Source organism: Mauremys mutica, chromosome 3 (genome assembly GCF_020497125.1).
Source record: "Mauremys mutica isolate MM-2020 ecotype Southern chromosome 3, ASM2049712v1, whole genome shotgun sequence".
In the NCBI taxonomy this organism is placed as follows: domain Eukaryota; kingdom Metazoa; phylum Chordata; order Testudines; family Geoemydidae; genus Mauremys; species Mauremys mutica.
The window spans coordinates 14,184,899-14,200,683 of record NC_059074.1 but is presented as its reverse complement, the minus strand read 5'-3'; the positions used below and the strand labels follow the sequence as shown (position 1 = coordinate 14,200,683).

Below are 15,785 nucleotides of genomic sequence, written 5' to 3'. Positions count from 1 at the left end.
AAATCGTGAGATCCTAATGATCTTGATTTTATATAGCATCTTCTATACAAATATACTATAAAATGCTTTACAGAATTAATAATATGACTAGGTTATATGTTATAATAAAATAACATATAAGTAAACTATGAACAATACATTTATGTCTGTAGGTAGATACATATTTCTATACATATTTTAGATCTGTGTGTATATATATTACATATACATATATTTTATAGTCATTTTTCAAGGTTTGAAATTCAATTTCAATTTTTTTTTAAAAATGAAGTTTTTGTGAAATGTTCACCTTGTTTTTCAACTAACTAGAGGGGTGATCCAAATTTTCTGTAATTTCAAATAAAAGAAATCAACAGTTTTCCCCTTAAAATCACAGTTTTTTTTCTTTATTTCAACCATCTCTATTATACATACACACAAAGAACCTGGGATTTTCAAAAACAGTCAGCATTGACCTAATTCCGCTCCCACTGAAGTTAACAGTAAAAGTCCCCATGCTGAGCAGTTTTGAACTTTCCACCTGTTACATAATGCAAGCATGAAGCAGCATTTAGAGAAAGAAATGAAGATGCATGAAGAAAGGAGTGGGGGTCGGGAATGTAGGTTCACAGGGAGATCTAAAATGGGCAGTTAAGGCAAAGCCATAAGGAAAGTCTGAGCCAGATATTCTCTCACGCCATGAGTAGTAAGAATGTGGAGAAGGATAAAGGGGAGGCAGGTAATATATATTACAGATTTCTTACCAATATGCCTGTGGAGGAGACGTTCCTGGAATCTAATGCTGTGACCATTTATTTCTTTAAGTGTGACCACCTCAGCTTGGTGAGCATCATAGGAGGAGGAACTGATGACAATGTTTCCACCAGGACTCCAGTCCACTTCATCCTCGACCCAAATCCTGTAATCCCACAAAAGTTAAATGATATGCTGTTTAAGCTATGAGAGAGGCTATTTTCATGGAATTCCTGAAAGAAATCAATAATCTTGCCACGGCAAAACTAGCAAAGAATACCCAATAAGCTACATAAACCCACCTCCTTTAGTACACTGACATATACATTTCTAAGAAGTTTGATAAGAGGAATACAGAAAGTCAGATGAGAAACATGGCCTGCACAAACCATCATCTCAGCCACTAATCTGCTGAAATACTGAGCTAGGCTTTCATTTTCTCTCATCTTAACTAATTAAGTAATTCTTCCTTTTAGTTGTCAGCTCTTCTCTGACTCATTGCTGACTCATGGTTGGAAATTGAAATACAGCCTACAAATACTCAGAAACTTACTGTAACTCAGTTTATTTCAATATAAAAACCCTTCCCCTAGCTTAAAGTTTTTCCACTGGTTTGCCCATCTCCTGTATCTAATCTTATTTCTTCTTGGCAATCTAGGTTCTTATTAGAACTGCTCAAACATTTTATGTGAAAAAGTTATTTTTGACGGAAAAAGGCTTTTTTGTTGAAATGGGAATGTCTTTTGGGGTTTTATCTACCTTAGGTATTTACAGGGCCCCATCAGCACAGTATCTGAGAGCTTCATAATCTTTAGTGTAACAACTCTGTGAGGTAGAGAAATGATATTATCTTCATTTAACAGACAGGGAACTGAAGCATATAAAGGCTAAGTGACTTGCTCAAGGTCACACAGGCAGTCTGTGGCAGAGCAGAGACTTGACCCCTAAATCCTAGTGCCCTAACCATTGGACAATTCTTCCTCTCATTCTTTTTTCCATCAAAAATGACAAAACTAAACATTTTTCTCTGAAAACCAAAACAATGTTAGGTTTTCATTTGAATCTTGACAGAGGAAAAACCAAAACAAACATTTTCTGACCAGCTTTAGTTCTTTTACCATTACCATCACTATGGTACCAGAGGCCTGTTCTCTATGCTCCTAAATAACAAGGTTTCCTTCCTCATAGTTTCTTCTCAGTGGGTAATAAATATTGTACCATGGCCACCCCTATCAGAACTGTTTCTCTGCATCCACTATAAGGGATCCCCATCAAATCTTATCTGAAAACCCATGACTTCTCCTTGACTTCAGCATCATCTTTCATAAATGACCCACTTTGATACACTGCATCAGCCTTTACTAACCTGCTTTACACTAAAGAAAGGCAAACGTAAAAGACAAAGTATGCAAATGTGCAGTTATGACACTGGATTGGGACTTGGTAGATCTGAGTTCAATTTCTTGCTGCGCCACGATTTCCCTGTATGACCATGGACAACTCACTTCATCTCTCTGTGCCTCTGGTTCCCATCTCTAAAACAGGGATGAAACACTTCTTTCTCCAGCCCATGATCTGTCTTGTGGTCACCTGCTGAGGCTGACCAGAGAGTCACCTGATGGGGGACTGGTAGGTAATACAGGACAGAAATTGCTCCCTTTGTTCTCTCTTTGGCCATTTTCACTCGCTTATGGTGAAGGAAGCTGCTGTAGAAGCCAGATAAGGCTGGGGTGGGAGGGCTGGACCCTGACTTCCTGACTACAGATGGTCCCCCAAGTACCCCCAAGGGAACGGTGAGCTGCAGTGAGGGGAAATGCAGATAGGGTTTATTATTTTTGTATGGACCTGTGTATTTCTAAGTAAAGAGCGGCAGAGTTGTAGACCTCTGTGCAAAGCATCTGTGTGCACGATATGCCACAACTACCATGTGCCTCCTGAGTGTCCGAGAAGGCTTGCGTCTTTGGTGGGATTCTGAGAGAGGGTGTGTTTAAGCTACGGGGGGAGTCAGAGGAGCCAGCACTGGTTCCAGAGGCTGGACAGCTGGGCTGTCCGGTCACAGATCTCAGGAGGGAGCATTAGACAGAGAAGTCTGCACTCCAAGTGTGCTTAGGGAACCCAAAACGGGGACACTGCGTGGGCTCTGTTTAAAATCTGGAGGCTTAAAACACCCAGGGATCCAGAGGCTAGTGGATGTGTGACACTAGCACAATGGGCCCTTATTTAAGTTGGGACTTCTAGATGTGACCACAACAGCAGAAGTGAACACAGAAAGCCAAATTCATTACCTGGAGGCACGTCTGGGCAAAACCTCACCTTTCATTGTCAGGTGCAATGTCACTTCCAAGATGTGTCCAGGATTTCCTAGGATAAGCACTATGAATCTGCACCTTCCCATAAACCCCTGGAACAGAGATATAAAGCCAAAAGCTAAGGAAAGAGCAGGACTTCTGCTGAACTCAGAGCGCTAATGGCTTAATGCAAGGGAAAATTTGTCATGTGTGTTCAAAAGAGTTTTGAAAATTTCAATGCATTTTGCACCTGGACTAGACCTGAGAGAATCACATGAAAATTCATTTGAATTTCAAAGTGAATACTGCCCATATTCAGGACTAGAAATAAGTAATTAGTAAAATAATAAGGTTGAGGATTACAAAGACAAGTAGACCCTTTAATCACAGAACTTCCATGAAATTGAAGTTGTGTAGCAAAACGCCTAACTGGCTTTCAAAATCTTAACCTAAGTAAATAAGTAAATACTACATTTAATAAAATAATAATAAATAATAGAACTGACTGAATACCAGAATTTCTGTTGTGGGAAATTCTGATATTTCAACATTTGCTTTGTGTTCCAAATCAGGATGAAAAATTGAAATAGTGAAACTTTTCAGATAATGAAGCATTGCAAAATATTTCAATTTGGAAATGGTGAAACATGTTGTTTCAGCACTTTCTACTAAAAAAAACATTTCAGTGTTCCCAAATGTTGAACTGACCTGAAACATTTAGAGTCAATTCAACCTTATGCTGCATTTCCCTATGATGACATATTGCCTCATGGGAGTTGCAGTTCGGGTGCCTGATGCCCCCATTCTCCCCTATGGGCCAGGTGCCTTTGCCAGACTACATCTCCCATGATGCACCATGTCACTTGGTTAGAGGAGAGGCTGAATTGCATCATGGGAAATGTAGTTCAGTCGGGGAACCCATGAGGCAAAGTGCCACCACAAGGAAAAACGCAGTTTAATGTGAACTTACTCAAAATAAAACTTTTTGGACCATTTCAACAAACTGAAATATTTCAGTTCAGGTCAAACCACTGGTTTATTAGATATTCTAATGCCAGGCTCCCTCAGTGTCCCCTGCTGAAGCTTTTCTACTTTGGATAAATACGCAAAGAGTCAATGGGCCAGAGAGAGAGAGAATATCACTCTAGAGCCTGATGGTTAGAGCATTCAGCCAACATGTGGGAGAGTCAGGATTCATTCCCCTTTCTCCAATGATTCTTTATTTATTACTCCAGAGCTCCATCCCAAGACGCCTCTGTGTTCCTGGTACTAAAAACAGCTGCAGTTGCTAAATACAAGTTTGGTTAGTTGAGAGACTGAGGGAGCCTAATACCAGTATGTCCCATAGGCCAGTGGATAGGGGACTCGCCTAAGAGGCTTCAAGTCCCTGTTTAAATCCCTTCCACCCTGAACCAAGGGATCTCACCCACCAGGTGAATGCCCTAACCACTGGGCCAAAGGAAGTTGCTATCATTGCCTGCAAAACAAATAATAACATAGGCACCTAACTCCAAGAGAGAGCTTATGCCTGAGAATCCCAAGAAGAGGGAGGCACCTCCCTTCAGCCTGCATATAGATGCTGAATTCCTTGGGACTGGTGGGGCGACCCCTCTCGTTGGAATCTTGAATTGGCTAGGTTAGGTGGGGAGCTGACTAGCATGCTGGCTTTTGTAGAAGTCATTCTTAGGCGCCTAGCTCCCTCCATTCATGTGAAGCCTGAGTGTCTAACTCAGGCTTAGTGGATCCCAGTGATTTTCTAGGTGCCTAAGTTCCTTTGTGAACATAGCTCATACCCCAGATTTTCTGTTGCCTGTTTTTGTGCTTCAGGGTCATCCATCCTCTGTTCACCATAAGTAGGCATACGTCTGTACAGATAACATTAGAAAATGGGGTCTACCACCATCAGAAACATAACAACACTATGAAACCAGAAGATCAGATGAATTTGGATGTCTGAAAACATCTATGTTTGGAAATCTGAAAACAACATGTGGCTTTATGAAGAGAGATTAACCCAACGTGAATCTGCATCCTTTCAGCTTTAGCTTTGGTTTCCCAAATGACACCCATGAGTCAGATCCTGAGGTCCTTAACTCAGACAACCTCTCACTGACTGCAGTGGAATTTTGCCTGGAAAAAAATACTGAATAAAGTCTCCAGGATTTGGCTTTATAAGGGTAGAATGGGAAATATTCTTGTTAGCTTCATCTTAAAAACTGTCTCTCTCTCACTGAGGCATTTTTCTACAAATAGATGGTGGGGCACTATGCAGTACCAGACTCAACAGCAATAGATTGGTTATTCCACAATGTGCTTTTTCCATGAAAAATCAAATATGTTTTTCATACCAACAGTTCCTGGGTGGACATTGATTCCATCCAAACGATCACAATAAACTCCCTCAGATGCCCGAAGAAGGATCAATAGCTTCATTCCTCTTTCTAGGGGATGTTGAAAAGTACCTGTAATAAAGAAAAAGGGGCGGGAGGGGAGTTTCAGTGGCCATTGTGATGATGAAAGAAAGAGAAGAGTATATATTAGAAGAACCGAATGTTTTTTTTAGAAGATATGCTCTATTTGAAACAGGAGTTAATTCAGGGAAGTCCTATGGCATGTGTTGTACTAGATGATCACAAGGCTGAGTTTAGTGATATATGCCTCAATTAAGCAAACTATATGTGTATCCTTCATGGTATGATATCTCACAGACAGAAGGTAATTTTATGGAACTCTGAAACATGCTGAAGAAGAAGAATGTCTAAGAGGTCTTCTCAGAGATCCTTCCTGTCCCAAGAGCAAAGGAACACAGAATGCAGAAGATTCTTGAGGTGAACTGTAAGATAAGTAAGAGGTGTAGAGTGCAGGGTTTTGGTTTTGTGGAATACTGGTCCACCTTCTATAGGGAGAGGGGGCTGAATAGTTTGGAAGGCCTCCACCTCAGTGGGGACAGGTTAGCTAGAGTAGTCAAGAGGGCATTAAACTAATAACAAAAGGGGAGGGCAAAAAAAGGGGAAGATATGAGCACTCAGCACAAAATCGAGATTTTGATCAAATTAATCAAGGAACAAAAGGACACAAAGAGAAGAAATTCTTGAATTGCCTATACACCAGTGGTAGAGGCCTGGGTAACAAACAAGGGGAGATGGAATTGCTCATTTATGAGCATAAACTAAATCTAGTTAGTATTATTGAAACCTGGTGGGATGATTCCCATGATTGGAAGGTTAAAATTAATGGTAATACCTATTTAGGAAGGACTGAGTGGACAAAAGAGGAAGGGAAGTGGCACTTTATGTCAAAAATGGCATTACCTGTTTCTGAGTCACTTATAACTTGGAAGAAAATCAACTTGAATGCTTATGGATCAAAGTCCAAACAGATAAAGCACGAGATGGGATAGTAGTTGGTGTCTGCTGCATACCTCCAAATTACACTAGGGAACAGAAAAAAAAAAACAGGAGTACTTGTGGCACCTTAAAGACTAACAAATTTATTGTAGCATGAGCTTTCGTGAGCTAAAGCTCACTTCTTCGGATGCATAGCTATGCATCCGAAGAAGTGAGCTTTAGCTCACGAAAGCTCATGCTACAATAAATTTGTTAGTCTTTAAGGTGCCACAAGTACTCCTGTTTTTTTTGCGGATACAGACTAACACGGCTGCTACTCTGAATCCTGTCATTATACTAGGGAACAGGGTAACCAGTGCCTTACATATCTATCTATAATGTGTAGGAAAAAGCTATATGATCATGGGGAACTTCAATTTAAGTGACATAAGGTGGAGTTTTGATGCTGTTGGGATTAAAATATCCTTGAAATTTCTAAATATTATAGATGATAATTCCCTAACTCAAAAAGTGTTGCAGCCAACATGGGGGGATTCTATATTAGGCCTCATCTTGACAGATAAAGAGGAACTGATCACAAAACTAAAAATTACTGGTAACTTTGGTAGACGTGATCATGACTTGATCACATTTATAATGTGCAAACAGAATAAAGTCCAGACCAGTGATACATGCTTGGAGTTTTAAAAGGGCCAATTTTTGAAGCTTAAAACAATTATGAGCCAAAGCAGCTGGGAGGAAGAGTTTAATCAGAAAAATGTGAATGATAATTGGGAATTGTTTAAGAATACTTTACTAGATACACAAAAACCTGTAATCGCACAATCAAGGAGGAAGGCCATATTGGTTAAAAATGACCTTGTTTAGAGGGGATGTGAGGGCACCTATAACAATTTTAATATATATATATATATATAAATGAAAGAAAGGAAAAGTTGAACATAATGAATATAAATTGGATGCTAAAAATTGTAGAAAATGGATAGAGAAAGCAAAGGAACACAAGGAGAAATCTATGGCCTACAGAGTTAAGGATAATAAGTAGGAGTTTTTAAGCATATTAGAAACAAAATGAATCCTGACATTGGTATTTGTCCATTACAAGATGAACATGGTGGCATTAACAATAATGCAGAAAAGTCAGATGTGTTCAATAAATATGTCTGTGGTTTATTTGGAAAAAAACAGATGATGTGGTCATATCCTATGATAGCCCTCTTTCCATTCCACTGGTATCTTGGGAGGATGTTAGAAGCTACACAAGTTAGATATTTTAAATCAGAAGGTCCGGATAACTCACCTCCAAGAATTTCAAAAAAGCTTGTTGAGGAGCTCACTGCACCATTTATGTTGTTGGGGAGGGATAGCTCAGTGGTTTGAGCATTGACCTCCTGCATTGAGAGTTCAATCTTTGAGAGGGCCAGGGTAAAAATCTGTCTGGGGATTGGTCCTGCTTTGAGCAGGGGGTTGGACTAGATGACCTCCTGAGGTCCCTTCCAACCCTAATATTCTATGTTGTTTTTCAATAAGTCTTGGAACACTGGGGAAATTCAAGAAGACTGGGACACAGCTAATGTAAAAAAGGCTAAATGGGATGACCTAGGTAATTATAGGCCACTCAGTCTGACATCAGTCCCATGCAAGATAACGGAGCAGCTGATACAGGACTCAATTAATAAAAAATTAAAGGAAGGTAATACAATTAATGCCAATCAACATGGATTTATGGAAAATAGATCCTGTCAAACTAACTTATCTTTTTTTTTTAATGAGGTCACAAGTTTGGTTGATAAAAGTAATAAAGTTGATGTAATGGACTTGGTATTGCATGACATTTTGAGTAAAATACTAGAAAGATATAAATGGATTAAACACTGGCTAAATGATAGGTCTCAAAATGTAATGTAAACAGGAAACCATCATCAAAGAGGTGTGTTTCTAGTGGGGTCTTGCAGAGACTGGTTCTTGGCCCTATGCTATTTAATATTTTTATTAATGGCCTGGAAGAAAACATAAAATCATCACTGATAAAATTTGCAGATGACACAAAAATTGGGGGAGTAGTAAATAATGAAGAGGATCACTGACAAAGAGCAATCTGGATTGTTTGGTATCCTGGGTGCGAGCAAACAACATACATTTTAATATGGCTAAATATAAATGTTTACGTCTAGAAACAAATGATGTAGGCCATCTTTACAGGATGTGGGACTCTATCCTGGGAAGCAGTGACTCTGAGCAAGATTTGAGGGTAGTGGTGGAGATTTAGGTGAACACGAACGCCCTGTGCAACACAGTGGCCAAAAGGGCTAATGCGATCCTGGGATGCATAACCAGGGGAGTAAAGAGGTTATTTTACCACTGTATTTGGCACTGGTGCAACTGCTGCTGGAATACTGTCACCTGTTTTGTGTCCATAATTCAAGAAGGATGCTGATAAATTGGAGAGGGTACAGAGAAAAGCCACAAGAATGATTAAAGGATTAGAAAATATGCCTTATAGTGATTGATCTTGTCATAAACAGATAGTTAAGGGTTAAGGTCTCTTTTACCTGTAAAGGGTTAACATGCAGTACCTGATGACCACCTGACCAGAGGACCAATCAGAGATAAGATTTTTTCAAATCTCTGTGGAGGGAAGCTTTTGTCTGTGTTTTCTTTGTTTGTCTCAGGTTCTCTTTTTGGATCTAAAAGAGACCAGTCATGTCTCCAAGTTCTCCTGGAGTAGTTTCTACTATTTAATAGTGAGTATTAATTAGAAAGGCGGGTTAGTCTTTTAAGTTGATTTCTATATTTGCAATTGTGTGTTTGCTAAAGGAAATTCTTTATTCCTGTTTGCTGTTACTTTGCTTTCACTGAGAAGGAAAGGGGGAGGGGGAATTCTCTCCAGAGATTAATAAGGTTATCCCCTATGAGTATCCAGCTTGGGCTCATAGAGATTCTGTATTTTCTTTTTGTTCTCTTAATAAATTCTTTTCTTTTCTTTGGACTTGGTTAATTCCTTCTCTTGTGGAAATTCAGGGGAAGGGGAGGGGGGAAGAGACAGTTCCTCCTGGGTTTGATTCAAGCAGTTTGAATCAGGTATCTCTTTCCAGGACTAGGGAAGGGGAGGGGGGAAGTGAGTCCCTCTTTGTGTTGAGTCAAGGATTTGACTCGGTGTATATCTCTCCAAAGTGGCTAGGAGAGAGAGAGGGGGGAAGTGGGCTGCTTCCCTGTGTGTAGAGATTCAAGGGGTTTGAATCTGGGTTCCCCAGGGGAAGCTTGGGGGACAGGCAGTGTGTCAGACACTTTAACCTGACTGGTGGCAGCGAAGGAGACCTACCCTAGGATTTTAGGGTGGGGGAATACATGCTGGTCCTCACTTTGAAACCCCCCAGTTTCAAGTGAGGGTGCAGACCAGGACAGATCTCCTTGAGTATCTATTTAGCTTAACAAAGAGAAAGTCAAGGGGTGACTTGATTACAGTCTATAAGTACCTACAATGGGAACAAATATTTAATAATGGACTCTTCAATCTAGCAAAAAAAGATATAACATGCTCCAATGGCTGGAAGCTGAAGCTAGACAAATTGAGACTGGAAATAAGGTGTAAATTTTTAACACTTTACCAAGGGTTGTGGTGATTCTACATCACTGGCAATTTTAAAATCAAGATTGGATTAAAAAAAAAATCTCTAAAAATTATTTTGGGGAAGATCTATGGCTTTTGTTCTACAGAAGGTCAGACTAGATAATCACAGTGGCCCCTTCTGGCCTTGGGAGACAGGCCAGTCCCCACCTACAGACAGCCCCCCCAACCTGAAGCAAATACCAGCAACTACACACCACACAACAAAACCACCAACCCAGGAACCAAACCCTGCTACAAACCCCAGTGCCAACCCTGTCCACATATCTATTCAAGGGACACCATCATAGGACCTAACCGCATCAGCCACACCATCCGGGGCTCATTCACCTGCACATCTACCAATGTGATATATGCCATCATGTGCCATCAATGTCCCTCTGCTGTGTACATTGGCCAAACCGGACAGTCTCTATGCAAAAGAATAAATGGACACAAATCTGACATCAGGAATCATAACATTCAAAAACCAGTAGCAGAACACTTCAATCTCTCTGGTCACTCAATAACAGACCTAAAAGTGGCAATTCTTCAACAACAAAACTTCAAAAACAGACTCCAATGTGAAGCTGCAGAAATGGAATGAATCTGCAAACTGGATACCAACAGATTAGGCCTGAATAAAGACTGGGAGTGGTTGGGTCATTACAAAACCTAAATTTAATTTCCCCAATACTAATTTCTCTCTACTGTTACTCACACCTTCTTGTCAACTGTCTGTAATGGGCCACTCTCTTACCGCTTCAAAATTTATTTTTCCTCCCTTGGTATCCTGCTGTTAATTGATGTATCTTGTTAGACTGACCTCACACTTGGTAAAGCAACCCCCATTCTTTCATGTGTTTATACCTGCTCCTGTATTTTTCACTTCATGCATCCGACAAAGTGGGTTCTAGCCCACGAAAGCTTATGCCCAAATAAATTTGTTAGTCTCTAAGGTGCCACAAGGACTCCTCGTTGTTTTTCTGATACAGACTAACACGGCTACCCCTCTGAAACCTTCTGACCTTGGAATCTATGAACTTTAAGAATGTGCTTATGTTCATATTTAGTCATCAGAGCATTTAAGCACGTGCTTAACTTGAACTTCACATTGACTTCACTGTGATTAAGCATATGCTGAAGTGCTTTGCTGAAATTGAGCTATAAAACAGACTTTATCCATGGGTTATGTACCCATGTTTAAAGTTAGAGGCTCTTGAAAATAGCCTATATACACTAAAACTAAACTGGTAAGGCTTGATAATACATGAAGCCCACACATAATACATTGAAACCTCATTAAGAATACTGAGAACACTTACTAGCCCTCTGTATCCCATAGTTACAATGAAATTCCACACCAAGGTCCAAATGTGTGAGCTAACAGAGAAAATCTCTGTCTGAGAAGTAGCAAAATATTAGAAGCTGTAAATACTTTAACCAGTTCTATAAAAATATGTTCTTGAAACCAATTTATGTCCAGCGCTGCCAGATTTATCATGCAAATTAAAATGAAAGAGAATAAACCATGTAGCATGTGTTGTAGTTTATCTCCCATGCAATGCATATCAATTAAGCAAAAAGAGTTTGTTCTACAAAAGCTAAATACATATATAGGCAGTGTTGCCTAGTGATTAGGACCAGGATGACAGAGATATGTATTTCTACTCCTCCCACTCATTATTATCAAACTTAGCATGACCCCTCGCCAACACTTTTGGCACTTAAGTCCTTATTTTCAGATGTCTTGAGCACTCACAACTCCCATTGGATATAGAAACAACAAGGAATCTGGTGGCACCTTAAAGAGTAACAGATTTATTTGGGCATAAGCTTTTGTGGGTAAAAAAACCCTCACTTCTTCATATGCAGTTTTTTCAGTGAGGTGTTGTTTTTTTTACCCATGAAAGCTTATGCCTGAATAAATTTGTCTTTAAGATGCCACTGGACTCCTTGTTGTTTTTGAGGATACAGACTAACATGGCTATCCCTTGATATTGAAGATAGAGGTACTTGGTATCTGTGACCTACCAGTAAAGACATGTGACTCTCATGAAGTTATCTGATGAGTTTATGCCTCTGGTACTTATATAACCCCCATTAGCATAGTATTTGAGCATCTCATGATACCCCAGGGAAGTAGACAGATACATTCAGATGGGGAACTGTGGCATACAGAAACTAAGTAGCTTCCTCAAGGTCACATAGGATGTCAAAGGCAGAGCTGGGAATTGAACCTGAGTCTCTGAAGTCTTTACTAAGCACTTTTAATCACTGGACCATCATTTTCCTTCCTCCACCTGCATGCTTTCTTTTCAGGTGTAATATCATCAGTTCTAAACCACACCCAGTAAAATGCTCTTCCTGGCCAACATAAAGATGTTAATAGAGCAGAAGAGAGGAAAATGTTCAGAAAATTTTGGAGTGTGATGTTGTTCTTATCTTGTGGTGATAAGTCTGTACAGTAAACCGTATTCCAACTGTGACTTCATTTATTTCACCAAGGGTAGTTTACAGTCTCAGAAGAAAATGGCCTAGCACTAAACAGATACAAGGGAGGAAAAAGTAGGACAATTTGTGCCCTAGAGAAATATACGCAGAGTCCAGTAAAAGAGTTCAGCGTTCCTCTAAAATTAGAGATTAAATCAATTATGCAACACAAAACCGCAGCAGATGTAGAATAAAAATAAATAAATCTGTGAAAAATTAGCCAGCCTGTGATGTTCTTTTCATATTTAAAAATTACAATTTTGGTTTTATATATATATATATATATATATATATATATATATATATATATACTAATGAGAAAGAGAGAAAACTTTGTATCCTAAAGAAACATTCCTCTTTAAGAGGCTTTAAAAATAAATAAATGAAATAATTAGCAAATTCAAGGTTCCCTAGCAGTGCCAGACTGACATTTCTGGAGATTTAAGTCTTTAATATATCACCTGAACAGGTTCAGTACAGGAAGCACAATCTTCCTTCACTCTATAGCTAATGCATCTCATACCTTTGCTGCTGGTCCTTCCTCTAGAGCAAGGAGAGAAGTCATTCTTTCATGGTCCAGTCAATCCTTGGCCTCTTTGCTGAGACTACCAATAACTGATGTGAATACCTTTCCTCTAGGAATTGGACCGTGACCAGTGATTCTTTTCAGAAAGGACAGCAGACATACAACATGTAACTACAACTTACAGCCACTAAGGATCTAAGCCTAAAACTTTGTATCCCATTCCTAAACCTCCCAAGTTATCCTTACTTCCTTGGATGATGTTCTCAATCACTCTGAGACCCCACACACCATGTTGCAGCCTTTCGGTTATACCTCACCCATTATGAACGCTTTCTAACCACAACCATACTCCACCAAGTTGGGGATTTATAATTTTTGGTGAGATTTTTTTTCCTGGTGATTATAATTTTTTTACCTTTATATATGTTTGTGTGTATGAATTGGTTGGTCAACATAAATTCATTGGAAAGATCCATGTGAATACAGCCAAATCTCAGCTTACATTTTTTTTAAAAAGTACATTTCTAATGGTTGTGGAGAAAAGCTTGAAAGTGTGAACCCTAAATGCTCCAATCCCAGAAGGGATATTTATAAAAGAACCCAAAATGTATGTCTTTAAACGATGATTCTTAACCCATTCTCATAATTTTTAATGCTATGTGTTGCCAACACTATCACACTTATCAACTCTGCAGGGGTGTTGGGAGGACTGATCTGTTATGTCTGTACAGTGTTCTGAAAGACCGCAGTGTTAAGGATCATTGTAATGATTCACTCACGTGGGCAAGCGTTTGCAGGCTCAGGAGATCAGGATTAGCACGCATGTGAGAGATGGTGTTAACTGATCAGTGGAGCCCAGTGAAGGCACATTGTTTCTCTCAAGCACTTTTTGACTAGGGGAATGTACTCACTACCCAGTTAACCTGCAAGATTGGCACCCAGGTACTGAGCACAGCAAAGCCCTATCTACATTATTGTATCCTCAGTGTTTTTGCACTTGCCCATGTGGGATGGGACATATCCCATGATTCTTTGTGAGGAGATGCTCTAGGATTCTTTCCCAGTCAGTGGTGGGAGAACTGGTCAGTCCTTTGGGGTACTTGTGGGAAGGGCATTGGAGGATTATTAGCTCTCAGGTGATTTTGCTTGGGTCCTCACTGTGATGTTGGCAGGTTCCAGCCCCAGGTGAAAGCAGAGCCCCGATTCAAACCCGTCCTCCCCTCTGGGTAAGGTAGCTCAAAGCGCCTCCTAATTCAGGTCAGAGACTTTACTATGTGGATGGTAGCAAGGGTCAAGCTAAACTCATGTAAAAGCCTGGCTGAAATGTGCAGGAAAGAATCCTTGCTATGGAAAATCTGCTTAAAACAGCACAGGGCTGAGCAGAGAAAAAGCCAGTTGCACTCTCTCTTGGGCCTATTTCCAAACTGCTACCTGGACCTTGTTTTGCCTTTTGGCTCCAGCGGTACTTTCTATTGTTATCACGTTTCAGTGTGATGCTAGCTACGGTTGCTCACATTGTTTTGTTTTCCATAATAAGCAATTATTGCCCAGAATTGTTGGTGTCTCCCTTTTCTTTGCAGCACGGCTTCACTGCAGTGGTTGTACAAAGAAACCAAGTAACCTCTGGTGCTTAGAACTTTTTGCTTTCCATGGGCAAGAAAATTTTGCAGAATTAAGTGTAGCGGCCACACCTGTCAGTCTGGTGTATTATCTGAACCCAAGCCTTCTTGGATTCTATTGGGTCAGCTTTTCCTGAACTCTGGTCCTTGGACACTCAGTCTGCAGAATATTTATGGGTGGTCAACAGGGAGTTGACTTGTCACTCAGTTGCTTCATCAGGTGTCCAGGCTCTTCACCGTAAAGAAGAGCCCAGAAGCCTGAAAAAAACAGTTGAAAACAGGGAGGAGCCAGCCAGCTGCCTCGAGTAGGGGCTGCTGCTACCTAAGAGAAGGAGATGAAACAAATTCAATGAGGACATATGCAAAGGACTCCACTTAGGAAGTGACAATCTATCAGTTGCACACCTACAAAATGGGAAATGACTGCCTAGGAAGGAGTACTGCAGAAAAAGGTCTGGGGGTCATAGTAGATCATAAGCTAAATATGCGTCAACAGTGTAACACTGTTACAAAAAAAAAAAAGCAAACATCATTCTGGGATGTATTCGCAGGAGTGTTGTGAGCAAGACACGAGAAGTCATTCTTCCGCTCTACTCCGCGCTGATTAGGCCTCAACTGGAGTATTGTGTCCAGTTCGGCGGGGTAGGGGGCACATTTCAGAAAAGATGTGGACAAATTGGAGAAAGTCCAGAGAAGAGCAACAAAAACCTATGAGGAAGATTGTAAAAAATTTGGTTAGTTTAGTCTGGAGCAAAGAAGACTGAGAGGGGACATGATAACAGTTCTCAAGTACATCAAAGGTTGTTACAAGGAGAAGGGAGAAGAATTGTTCTTAACCTCTGAGGCTTAATGGGCTTAAATTGCAGCAAGGGAGGTTTAGGTTGGACATTAGTTAAAACTTCCTAACTGTCAGGGTAGTTAAGGACTGCTAGGGAGGTTGTGGAATCTCTGTCATTGGAGATTTTTAAGGGCAGGTTAGACAAGCACCTGTCAGGGATGGTCTAGATAATACTTAGTCCTGCCATGAGTGCAGGGGACTGGACTAGTTGACCTCTCAAGGTCCCTTCCTGTCCTACAATTCTATAAAAAAATTTCCTCCATGGACCAGTGTCACCAGTGGGACTGGAGCTGCCAGCTGCTAGTGGGAGATGAATATCCAGGGGAACATAAAAG

General features: G+C 40.2%; 1 protein-coding gene across 1 annotated transcript in view; it reads right to left on the bottom strand.

The window, feature by feature from the left end:
• The window catches only part of PKHD1 (PKHD1 ciliary IPT domain containing fibrocystin/polyductin), a 367,689-nt gene that overhangs the window by 96,278 nt on the left and 255,626 nt on the right, over window positions 1–15,785 (bottom strand). The window contains exons 53-55 of the mRNA XM_045008841.1: window positions 5,369–5,482; window positions 3,046–3,133; window positions 744–898 (exon numbers count right to left, since the gene is read on the bottom strand). Coding sequence (XP_044864776.1) covers window positions 744–898; window positions 3,046–3,133; window positions 5,369–5,482 — 357 coding nt within the window. The remainder of the gene's footprint in view (window positions 1–743; window positions 899–3,045; window positions 3,134–5,368; window positions 5,483–15,785) is intronic.